Source organism: Prionailurus bengalensis, chromosome C2, assembly GCF_016509475.1.
Source record: "Prionailurus bengalensis isolate Pbe53 chromosome C2, Fcat_Pben_1.1_paternal_pri, whole genome shotgun sequence".
NCBI lineage: Eukaryota > Metazoa > Chordata > Mammalia > Carnivora > Felidae > Prionailurus > Prionailurus bengalensis.
This window is the reverse complement of record NC_057350.1, coordinates 11,711,919-11,724,466: the sequence shown is the minus strand read 5'-3', so window position 1 is coordinate 11,724,466 and position 12,548 is coordinate 11,711,919. Positions and strand designations below refer to the sequence as shown.

The window sequence follows — 12,548 nt, the reverse complement described above, 5'->3', positions numbered from 1 at the left end:
CAGGTGGAGGAGGGGTGCAGGGAGAAAGAGAGAATCCCAAGCAGGCTCCATGCTCAGTGTGTAGCTTGACATAAGGCTCGATCCCACAACCCTGGGATCATGACCTGAGCCGAGATCAAGAGTCAGACACTGAACCGACTGAGCTACCCGGGTGCCCCCAAATGTGGGCGCCTAAGGTCAACTTTATTACATTTCCCTAGTCTTTACTAGCTCTTTCAAATGTTTTTCCTCAAAAGTTGAGATGGTACAGTACAGGACAGTGAGCATTGCATTTACCAAATGGTGCCATCTAGTGGGCAAGTGAGTACCTACACATACACGCTGTGCCATCTAGTGGGCAAGTGAGTACTTATGCGTACACGCTGAAAATGTTCAGACAGGCAAGGCATTAAAATAGAGCACCAGATGGTATCACACATGGTACTTTATTCTTTACCAAACTCTTAAAGATACCTATTCTCCCAATTTGCTTGATTATAAAATGCGGTTCAGGGTAATTAATTTGTCTGAGGCCATATAGCTAATAAATGTGAATGCCTGACTCTAAAGTACATCTACTCGCACAGTGCATGCTCAAGATACATGAAGTTTATTTTTGTTTCTGGGCAATGTCTTCCATTATAAGAATTAGGGCTACCTATATTTTCATTAAGAAATCAAACATGTAGTCCTTTAAAAAATGCTAACAGTAATAAAACTACGCTTAGATAGCAAAGGGTCTAACATTCCATGGTTACATGTGGTTTAATGTTGAGGTTCTTGCTTTTGTGTTAGGTGATGATCCACAAGTGTTTATTATGTTATAGAAACTGAAAATATAAATAAAAGAGCCATGTAAGGACCATAACAACAGCATATCAAACCCAAGAATTACAATTTCAATTCTATCTTAGGTCTAATAAAATAATGCAGAAAATGTGTACCAAATTTTGAATGAAAAAATTATTCTTTGACATAAATGTCTTAAGAACTGAAAGCACAAAAGAGCTGGAAGAATTACTCAGCTTCTTAACTTTAATATTCTGTAAAATGATTAACAAGACATTTTGGGGACGCTGTTTGGAACCTAATTCTTTGGTTTGGTGATAGAACAGACTTGTTTGAAGGTGATTGGGTGCTGAACTTTCATTTAAAAAAATCACTAAAGAATTAGTAGAGACTAAAAGAGTTGTGCTACACTGAATATTTCCTCCTGCAAATCTTCAGGGACTGTACTGAAATTATTTCCTCTTTTGTTGGAGCTGCAATAGGGCTTAGAGGGTATCTAGTTTGGTGAATGTGTCCAGTGTCTTGCCCAAAGACAAGCTGTCACAGTAAGTGGCCATTCTGAAAGTTCCTCTTTCAAAGAAACATTTTACTGTATTTTCTTTCTTAAGGAATATCTGGAATTGTATTCTTTATAGATGTTAACGGATTTCTGGACTATAATATTCCTGATTTGTAGGAAAATAAAAGGTCTTTTGTGTGGGTTGCTTGCCTTGGTTTAAGCTTTATAGCTAGGAAACTAATGTTCCAATTTGCTTTTCTCCTTCTGGTCCATTTTATAATTCTCCAGTGTTCAGCAACAGCTAAAAGAATGGGCCTTATTTTGTTCGTTTTTTCAATACTTAACTTTCTATACCAATTTAATTTAGGGAACTTAGTCAAAACTCAAGCCTGGGAATCCAAATGAAAGGTTTTAGCTGATTCCACAGTTACAAGGTTCTCAAAAGGATAGCTGAAATAAGGCCCAATGACATTCTGGGATCAAAAATAGTACAGTTACCTGTAAAAAAGCTAGTGATGGTCTTCAATTTTCAAATTGCATAGCATCAAAATAGCTATGGATCAAAGACTTTCATGGCATGGTATCTGAAAGTGAGCTGTATCATTCAAAGGAAGACACATACTTGGCTCCATTATCTAGGTCTAATACACATATAAATAAGCATAGGCCCCAGATTTCCAGAAAAATGCCTTTTGAAATTAATTAAAAAAAATTTTTTTTAAATGTTTATTTATTTTTGAGAGAGAGAGAGAGAGAGAGAGCGAGAGCATGAGCAGGGAAAGGGCAGAGAGAGAGGGAGACACAGAATCCAAAGCAGGCTCCAGGCTCCAAGCTGTCAGCACAGAGCCCGACACGGGGCTCAAACCCACAAACTGTGAGATCATGACCTGAGCTGAAGTCGGGTGCTTAACTGACTGAGTCACCCAGGCACCCCTGAAATTAATTTTTTTAAAGTACATTCTACCCCCACCATGGGGCTTGAACTCACAACCCTAAGATAAAGAGTCACATGCTCTACTGACTGAGCCACCCAGGAGCCCTTAGATTTTTGTACATTTTTAAGTTCAATTGATAACCAAGAATAAGAAGTTTAAAAAAAAAAAAAATTCTTCACCTGAAACTAACATGACATTGTATGCCAACTATACTTCAATTAAAAAAAGATTCTGATCAGGGATATAATTTCAGAGTCAAGAAAGAAACCACATTTCAAATCTCTGTCCATGGTAGTGTAAGTGAAACTTAAAGGTCTATATATTGTTTGGTCTGAATATGAATTTTACTGATATTAATATAAGCTAGCAGTGTTCATGTGACCAGCCAACAGTTATTTATTACTCAAGGTAGATGCAAATACAACACAATGTTACTAAACACCACGCATCAAAGACGTAAGACTTACATGGGCTGCAAAAGACTGGCACGTACCCAAGTAATGCTCGTGCACTCTAACAACTTCACAAAGCCCGGGGTCTTCAGAATCTAGTGGCAGAATTCCTGGAAATTAACAGGAGAAACTTAAGGGAAACAATCTCAAAATGAATTCATTACTAATGAGTTGCTGGTATTAGTCTAAATTTTGTTCAATGGAATTTTGAGGAGGATCCCAGTCATTACTAGTGTGGGGAAGGGAGAGACCTCAGAAGTATGGAAGGGAAGTGGATTGTTCATTTTCTGTCATGCATGCTCATCACCTGTACTATCTTTTACTCCCTCTTCTTTCACCTTGGAGTGATGGTAAAGGCAGTGACCAATGTACAGAGCCAAGTCAGAGTCTTGGAGGCATCTGGTTCCTCATTAAAATTGTCCCTGGTGAATAGCTACCTTCCCACAGTTTGGTTCTTTTTTTTTTTTTTTTTCAACGTTTATTTATTTTTGGGACAGAGAAAGACAGAGCATGAACAGGGGAGGGGCAGAGAGAGAGGGAGACACAGAATCGGAAACAGGCTCCAGGCTCTGAGCCATCAGCCCAGAGCCTGACGCGGGGCTCGAACTCACGGACCGCGAGATCGTGACCTGGCTGAAGTCGGACGCTTAACCAACTGCGCCACCCAGGCGCCCCTGGTTTGGTTCTTTAAGACACTCCAGTACACTTCCAGTAAAATCCCATTTCCTCTACGCTAGTTTGATTTTATTTTTGGTCTCTTATAAAAACAGTCTTGAGTAACACACTGTCACTGACTTCTTGGACAAATAAGGATATGAAAGACAGAAATAAATACTCCAAGAAACATAGGAGTCAAAGGCAATACCAGAAAAAGCTGATGAAAACCTCTCTACAAATCTGTTTTCTTTTTTTTTTTTTTTTTAATTTTTTTTTTCAACGTTTATTTATTTTTGGGACAGAGAGAGACAGAGCATGAACGGGGGAGGGGCAGAGAGAGAGGGAGACACAGAATCAGAAGCAGGCTCCAGGCTCTGAGCCATCAGCCCAGAGCCCGATGCGGGGCTCGAACTCACGGACCGCGAGATCGTGACCTGGCTGAAGTCGGACGCTTAACCGACTGCGCCACCCAGGCGCCCTACAAATCTGTTTTCAACAACTTCAAGCAAGCCATAAAGTAAAATATTTTCTCAGTTTAGGTGAATATCTTCCTATCAATATTTTTCCATAGAGAAAGGGTTAATTTTTGAGACTACTATTAAAGTCATATTTTATATGTTTGTGTGACTGTTAGGATAGAATAGTATAAATATATGTATTTGCACAATAGTATTCACTCTGGATTTCTAAAATAGCCAATAAACTAAGTGTTTCCAGTAAAATTTTGGTTTTCCAAGAGTAGAGAGGGAGCATCTCTGCGAAATGCAAGCTGGATATGGAGAGCAGGGCCTCCATATGGCCTGGCAGACAGCAGTCTTCAAGCAGGTGACCTGTGACTGCATTTCTCAGAGTCTGCAGTCTAGCCACAGACTGGGGTCCTGTCAAGAAAGGACGGTACCGAGGGAGGGGAGGGTGGGTGATGGGTATTGAGGAGGGTGCCTTTTGGGATGAGCACTGGGTGTTGTATGGAAACCAATTTGACAATAAATTTCATATATTGGAAAAAAAAAAAAAAAAAAGGACGGTACCAACCACAGTAACAACTATGGTCATCTTTCCATCTACAATATTGTTCAATAGTCAAATATTAGGAAGTATTAACGTGAATGGAACTAGAGGGTAAGGAATCTACTCCTGAAATCATTATTGCACTACATGCTAACTAACTTGGATGTACATTAAAAAATTAAATTAAAAAAAAAAAAAGAAAGTTTTAAATATTCTGTTATTGAGAGTGAATTCTCAATTTTCATCATTGATGGATATCTGCAAGCAAATTCCAAAAAGTCAGGATATATGTATTCTTCCATACAAAGCAGGGGACACAATAAACATTAATAACTGTCTCGGAAAAAGAAGAGATCACAGTAAAATAGATTGGACTTGAAATAGGGCTATAAATTGTAACTTACCAACGACTTCATCATCTGGTTGAAAGAATGATACCTTGTTTCCAACTAAAGAGGGGAGAAAATCAACAATTCGTATTGTGAGGTTATTAAATACTACTCAATTACTTAGCTATTGAAACAAATCCAGGGGTTTATATTAAAAAAAGGTCACTGACTCCGAGGAAAGGCCAAGAACTTCTAGGGCATTTTGATGGTCTATAAATACTGTAGAACAGAGTACTTCAAATCTGGATTCTCCACATAATTCTCCATAAAATCTGGGTCATGTGGCTGTTGACACCACAGAGAAGGATGTCTCTCTCTTTAGCTAAGGAAAATAATTGACTCCACAACTCTTATGAGGATTATACTGCTTTCCACCCCTCCTGTGGCTGGCCCAATCTTCTATCATTATTTTAGTTGCAGAACCTCAGACACACAATGGCAGATTCTGGTAAGAGTCATGCATAAAATTACTTTGATTTGGAATTACAATAAAAATAAATTCACACTGGTGCCAAGAGATTTCTTGGAACTACACAGAAATGATAGTTACATTTTCTCTGCACATGTAGAGAAAAACCCTCTACAGTTAATTCTTCTTTTTGTTTTGTTTTGTTTTAAAGGACAACAACCTTGGCCTCCTCTTTTATTATTATTTTTTTAATTTATTAATTTGAGAGGGGCGGGGGGACAGAGCACATGTGTGAGCTCACGAATGGAGGAGGGGCAGAGAAGGAGGCAGAGAGAGGAATCCCAAGCAGGCTCTGCACTGTCAGCACACAGCTCAATGTGGGGCTCGAACCCACAAACTGTGAGATCATGACCTGAGCTGAAACCAAGAGTTGGACACTTAACTGAATGAGCCACCCAGGCGCCTCTCAGTCAATTCTTTAGAATATTTTTGTTCAAATAGTTACAAGAAGAAAGGAGAGGAAACCCCAAACATCATTGAATGCCTACTTGTAGTAGGCATTCAGCCCATGAGGTAGGCATTATTAGTCCTCGTTACCAGACACCGAAACTGAGGTAGTTCAAGGAAGGAAGATGGAAGCTGGAAATCTGGAAGTGGCCTCTGTGGCTGGACAGCAGCAAGATAGTTCCAGAAATCATCTGTTGGTGCTCCACGAGATACCCTAAGTTTGATATTCCTACTTTTAAGTCCTCTTTTCACAGTTTGCTCTTTCTTTGGATCCCTCCTGCACCAACATCCCTCAGTATTTGCGGCTTCTGATGCACTGTACTTTCCTTTCCCTTCCCTTTCCTTTCCCTTTCCCTTCTGCTGCTGTGCAGTCTTCCTGGGATCACTCTGATCTTTTTCAATTGGCTTCCTTCACACTCCTTTCAGTTGTCCCCCAAAGAGTGGCTATGGCTCTTCTCCATTTCTACTCTCTCCCTGAGTGAGCTCAACAATTCTGATTTCAAATACAACTGATATGTGGACAACTGTCAAATATATACAATCCTAGCACAGAACTCTTTGCTTTTAATTTTTTTTTAAGTTTATTTATTGAGAGAGAGAGAGAGAGAGAGAGAGAGAGAGAGTGAGTGAGAGAGTGCACAAACCAGGGAGGGGCAGAGAAAGGGAGAGACAGAATGCCAAGCAGGCTCCACGCCATCAGTGCAGAGCCCAATGTGGGCTCTCATGAACCATGAGATCGTGACCTGAGCCGAGATCAAGAGTCAGATGCTTACTGACTGTGCCACCCAGGCGCCCTTCCTATCTTTGACTTTAAACTCATATATTGCTTACTAGACCTTTCCAGTCAGATGTCATTTATGTACCTTGAACTCAACAAGCATACATCTAAACTTACCATCTTCCTCCAAATCAGATCCTATTCTCTTCTCAATTAGTGGCACCAATTCATACCTTAACCAGAATCGGGTAAATAACTCCTGGCTCTTAAACCTGTTTTTATTTCCCTGTTGCAGTTAATTATTCACTCCTGCTGACTTTATTTCCTCAGTATTTCGTGAACACATACCTCTGCCACCACTGTCTAGTCTAGTTTATGGACTTTGTCATCTGTTGCCTGTTAGTCTATGCCTCAACCAGTCCTCTTGCCTACAGCCTCAAAAGTACCCTTCATATGGCCACAGCAATAATCTCCCTAAAACCCAATCTGACATATGAAGCTCATTATGGCTCTAGCCCTTGTCTACCTTCCTGCTTCATATTTTGGGGGGAAGGAATCAGTGTTCATATCATTAAAATATTTTGTTATCTTTAATTCTGCTGTTTTTAAAGGAGAATTTTAACACAATGTTTCTCTGCTGCCAAGTATGTTGCCTCCGACTCCTGCCCAGAACTTTGCTTTTGCTCTAGCAATACCAAACTCTACAGAGTCTTACAATGCATCACATGATTTCTTGCTTCTGTCTTCGTTCATGATATCCTCTGTGTTGAGTATGATTCTCCTCCTTACTGTCTGGTTAACTTACCCAAGAAGCCTTCCCTGTTTCTTCTGGCAGGGTTGGGTATCTCTCTTCTGAGCGTTCATAATAATCTGCTCATATGTATGTATCTGTCTTTCCCCTAGATAGTAAATTCTTTGACAGCAGGGGACTTTGTCTTATTTAATATCCGAAGCGCTTAGCAAATGCTTACTAAATGTCAGATGAATAAATGAATGAATTAAATGACTCATCATGTTCTAGCTGTTAAAATTTTTACTTTTACTTTCCTACATTCTGAGCAGAAGAAAGAAGAAATTGTATTTTAGCTATATCTGAAGAAAACACTGAGGAAGAGTCAAATATATTATAGATTAAAATCACAGGTAAAACTCAAATAGTCGAACCCACAGTATATACTCATTCATTCATTCACATATGCAGAAAGAGCAAACATATTGACTGATCATGAACTACCAATTAGCAATGAATATGAAACATAGATCTATTTAGAAACAAATTATCTCAGGGCATCTGGGTGGCTCAGTTGGTTAAGTATCTAACTCTTGATTCGGCTCAGGTCATGATCTCACAGCTTGTGGGATCAAGTCCTGCGTCAGGCTCTGTGCTGACCGTGTGGAGCCAGCTTGGGATTCTCTCTCTCCCTCTCTCTCTGCTTCTCTCCTGCCTGCACGTGTATACGTGTGCATGTGTACTCTCCCTTTCTCTCAAAATAAATAAACATTAAAAACAAGGATCTCAAATACTTAGGCTTACTGTCTTGCATGTTAAGACCACTATTTACTCATTATTTATTAAATAAAACTTAGAAACAATTTTTTTTTTTAATTTAAGGCAACCATAAAATCTTACTGGTTATTTCTCCCAAGAACCCATTTTTGCATGAGCAAACTGCTTAACTTTAAATGCTCAATTTTAGGCAAACATAACAAATTGAATGTGAATACAGCTTCTATTATAAATTTGGCCCAAAGCCCACTTACACAGGCAATTTATGGTTTGTAAATATCATAAAAAGAACAATGTTGATCATTCTATTCCATATGATTACTCATGGATTTAAACACATAATCCCTAAATATTTACTAAACTCTAATAAGCTCTTCAATTATAAAACACCAATTAAGTTCCATTTTTCTTTTTAATTAAAAAAGGGAAACATTTCTGTATAATTAAATTTCACATTTGAGGAAGTATATGTAATTTTCTGTACTGGTAAACCAATTAGCTACCATTTAATTCTTTCATCTTAGAAAATAAATAGATATTTATATCTATAAACTTACCATCTAACACAATTCCAGCAATTTCTCTCCCAACAGGAAAGAACTCTTTCTCCATCTTCATTTCTGCTAGAAGCTAAATCATGACAAAGACTGTTTACTGTTAAGAATAAATCCTGGCCTTTTCTCATATATGAGGAACGCAAGAGCAAAAATCAAACCACAGAAAAAACAAATAGGATTTAATTTTTGGAGTTAAGACAAAACAAGTAACTTCACAGAATAAGATTCTCTCTACAGTAGGAAAACAAAGAGTTTGCTGAGAAATTAGTTGATATGGAGAACTGAGGTATGTGTGTTATTCAAATCACCATTAACACTCTTTGTTTAGCATTTTTATGTTGCCAACAAAAATTATGGCCCAAACTCTTCTTGGTTGACTAAATACTTTTTATCAGTCACTTCATTCTGGTGGGGCGAAGGGAATTTGGAGAGGGCCTTTTTGAATAGAGGGGATGTAGGCAATGAGAACAGAAGGTTCTCTGTTCCCACGTCCTTAGAAATCATATGAGCTTCTCACAAGTCCTAGGTAAGGGGCAGATGGGAAAAGTGATGGATATACAGAAGGGCAACTGCCATATAATTTCAGATTTGAGTTTCTTTTTTCAAAGGATAAATTCTTTTTTATTTTATTTATTTATTTTAATATTTATTTATTTTTGAGAGAGACAGAGACAGAATGTGAGTGGGTTAGGGGCAGAGAGAGAGGGAGACACAGAATCCAAAGCAGGTTCCAGGCTCCAAGCTGTCAGCACAGAGCCCGACGCGGGGCTTGAACTCACGGGCTGTGAGATCATGACCTGAGACGAAGTCAGATGCTCAACTGACTGAGCCACCCAGGTGCCCCAAGGATAAATTCTTTTTCAAGAGGTTAGTATTTTGTTAGATTCTGAACAAATTAAGTACTTGACTTTTAAACTGGCAGAGTGTACATAAATCTGTAGTTTAAGTTCCTGCCACTTATAACGTTATAATAATATGAGAGATGCTAGACAGATTTAAAGAGATCATAGGATTTTAGGAACAGCAAGAAAAATACATTGATATAATTCTCTTGCATATTTCTTTGTTTTTATTTTTTTAAAGTAGGCTTCATGCTTTGCGTGGAGCCCATTGCAGCACTTGAACTCATGACCCTGAGATAAAGACCTGAGCTGAGATCAAGACTTGACTGAGCCACCTAGGCACCCTTCTTTTATTTAAAAATTTTTTAGATTTCTGGTGTATACCTAATTGCCAGAAAAGTCTTTTGTTCAGTGTGCAACTTTATGCTTTTCCTAAGATTTTCCTATGACATTCTCCTGGAAATACTGGATGTTCTACAGTATTTCTTTTGTGTGGACATGTCATTTCATGTGGCCATGTTACATCTTCATTATGGACGTAACAACTACCTCCTGTGCCCTTTACTCGCCACAAGTATTTTCTTGCATTACCACAGTTTCCATAACCATTCCATAAAGGTTAATAGTTGGACAATATTTCATTAAACTGATTTTACTCTAATGGACCATTTCTTTCTGCTAGATAATTTTCCTAGACTGGGATTTCAATGAATTTTTCATAGTTTTAAAAAGAACACCTTGGGGGGTACCTGGGTGGCTCAGTTAATTAAGAGTCCAACTCTTGATCTTGGCTCAGGTCATGATCTCACAGTTTGAGGGTTTGAGCCCTGTGTCAGGCTGTGCTGACAGTACAGAGCCTGCTTGGGACTCTCTCTCTCTCTGCTCCTTCCCTACCTGCCCTCTCTCTCTCTCGCTCTCAAAATAAATATATAAACTTAAAAAAAAAATAAAAAGCACACCTTGGAAGGAGTACCAGCACTTCTGGTGAAAGGATTTCAAGGTTATCTTACTAATTCACTTCTCAAGTCATGCTCATGTTGCCCAATGGAAACCTATGACTTTGCTCTGTAATTTTCCTAAATGTGACTTAATCGCAGAAAACTTTTAGATTTCTAGAGATTATGATGGCATTATAATCCAGTTAGTTAAGGGTCCAATAAAACTACAGTATTAATCTTTACAAAACTGAGTAAATGGACCTGCTTTACCATGGCACATTTAACCACACTTTATTTACTATTTGAAGACCTTTCAAGTACTTCGTGTCAATAATGGAAGACTACTGTGGGGTGGTATGAGGGTGGGATATGTATGTATGAGCAAGAGGGAAAGACAAAGAAAAATGACAAGAAGAATGTGAACTCTATCTAAAGACATTAACTAGAAATATCTACAGAATAGTTAATAAATCACCGATGAGATTCCTAGTTTTATTTTTAGTATATTTATAAAAATAATTTCTTCCTTGATTAATAGGCTATAGTAATTATAAATTTTCGGCCTTCCACAGTGTAGTTTATAAAATATTTCATATAATAATATAAAATGTAGAATAATATAGTTATTAGATAATAATATAGAATAATATAGTTAGATAATAATATAGTTAGATACTAATATAATGTAATAATAATATAATATAATAATAATATAATATAATAATAATATAGTTAGATAATAATATAAAAACACACAAATTCACATTATATATCCTCTCTAGCTGTTTTAGTGTTTTAAGGATGTTAATTTCTTGGCACTCAGAAGTCAGTTATCATGATTTATTTGTACACTAAATATACCAGGACACTCTCATTTGACTTTTGGTGAAAATAAAAGCATCGTACCTTTGTATTTATCTGGCTCAGGGCACAAGCTTTAACCTGAAGTTTCACATAGTTATCCTCTGTAATAGGAAGATTTTCCTAGAACCAAATGATAATATTCTTTTGAGAACATGCCTTTATGTTGTGAAAACTGCCATACATAATTGAACAAAACTAAATACACCCCACCCCAAATCTTATAGCTAATTTAACTGAAAAAGCCATAAGCAATTATCAAATAATACAGAATGCAAAAAGTAGAAAGGGAATTTGGGGATAAAATGTTTAAAAAGCTGTAGGGTAGTTATTTTGAAAATGAATGGATACCAACATGGGTATATGTGTAGGCAGTAAATTTTTAGGGTAACAAAGTAGAGCAAATACCATACTTTTTTTGAATCTAAATAATCTCAAAGCATCAAATCTTTGCATGTACAGGGATATCCTTATACACATGACATATAGCCTTCACTGATTTTGGAATTTTCTTAATGCTATAAATGAAGTTGTTTAGTGTCACTTGTGTATCTTATTTAACTTACCTTATTTATATCTGTCTTGGACATTTCAGCATGCCACATGGGATTTTGGGGTCAAAGCACAAACTTAAAGGCATTTAATTATCCCCTTATTCCACAGCTAGATATACCTTTACGGCAAAGAATCGTTCACACTCAGGCACTCAATATCATCCACCTATTATATTATTTATTACATATATTATCACTTCTGCCAAATAACCATATCCCGGCAACAATAATTAAAATACTTCCCTCAACTCCTGATATTCCCCCAAATTAGATCAAAAGCTGGGTAGGAATATCTACTTGTGTAGCCCCTCCTATAACCTATCAAAGAGATCAGTGTTTTATCTGACATGGACATGATACTCTGGGAGTGTCTCTTTGTAAGTTTCAGATTTGATAGTATTTGGTGATATTATGAAGATATTCAATAATATCAATGAATATGTGGATTTTACTAATGACTATATGAACCTGTACATAATTCTTCCCAAGAGCCAATCAAACCTCTGAGAGCTTCATCCTGACTCAATGGCAGAAACCCAGCTGTTTGAGATTTAGACTCCTGACTTAACTTTAATTTTGGAGTTAATGAAAGATAACAGAAAAACTGGATTGTGTTCATGATCTAGAAATTCTTATTACTACCATGAAATAAATATAGCACTTAGTTTTGGGCCCTAAGTTGACAGTGGAATGATCCTGGCTTGCCACAAACCTTTCAATCACCAACACATGAAAATTCTACTACCTGTTCTTGGTCAAAAATGAGAGACAATTTAAAGTTTAGCGAATTAAATTTGCAAACCCCAGAAACTAGTGTGGAAAACAATGCTTCCCCCCCCTTTCATTTTACAACACGAGAGAAATATTTTCTGAAGTATGGCTACAATCTGAATACTCACCTTACTGTGGGATTCTGAATATGCTGGGTTAATTCTGCAACATATAAG

General features: G+C 37.4%; 1 protein-coding gene across 2 annotated transcripts in view; it reads right to left on the bottom strand.

The window, feature by feature from the left end:
- The window catches only part of CRYZL1 (crystallin zeta like 1), a 35,183-nt gene that overhangs the window by 12,668 nt on the left and 9,967 nt on the right, over window positions 1–12,548 (bottom strand). For both annotated transcript variants that reach the window (XM_043593696.1, XM_043593697.1), the window contains exons 4-7: window positions 11,093–11,170; window positions 8,407–8,479; window positions 4,724–4,768; window positions 2,696–2,764 (exon numbers count right to left, since the gene is read on the bottom strand). In XM_043593696.1, coding sequence (XP_043449631.1) covers window positions 2,696–2,764; window positions 4,724–4,768; window positions 8,407–8,479; window positions 11,093–11,170 — 265 coding nt within the window. The remainder of the gene's footprint in view (window positions 1–2,695; window positions 2,765–4,723; window positions 4,769–8,406; window positions 8,480–11,092; window positions 11,171–12,548) is intronic.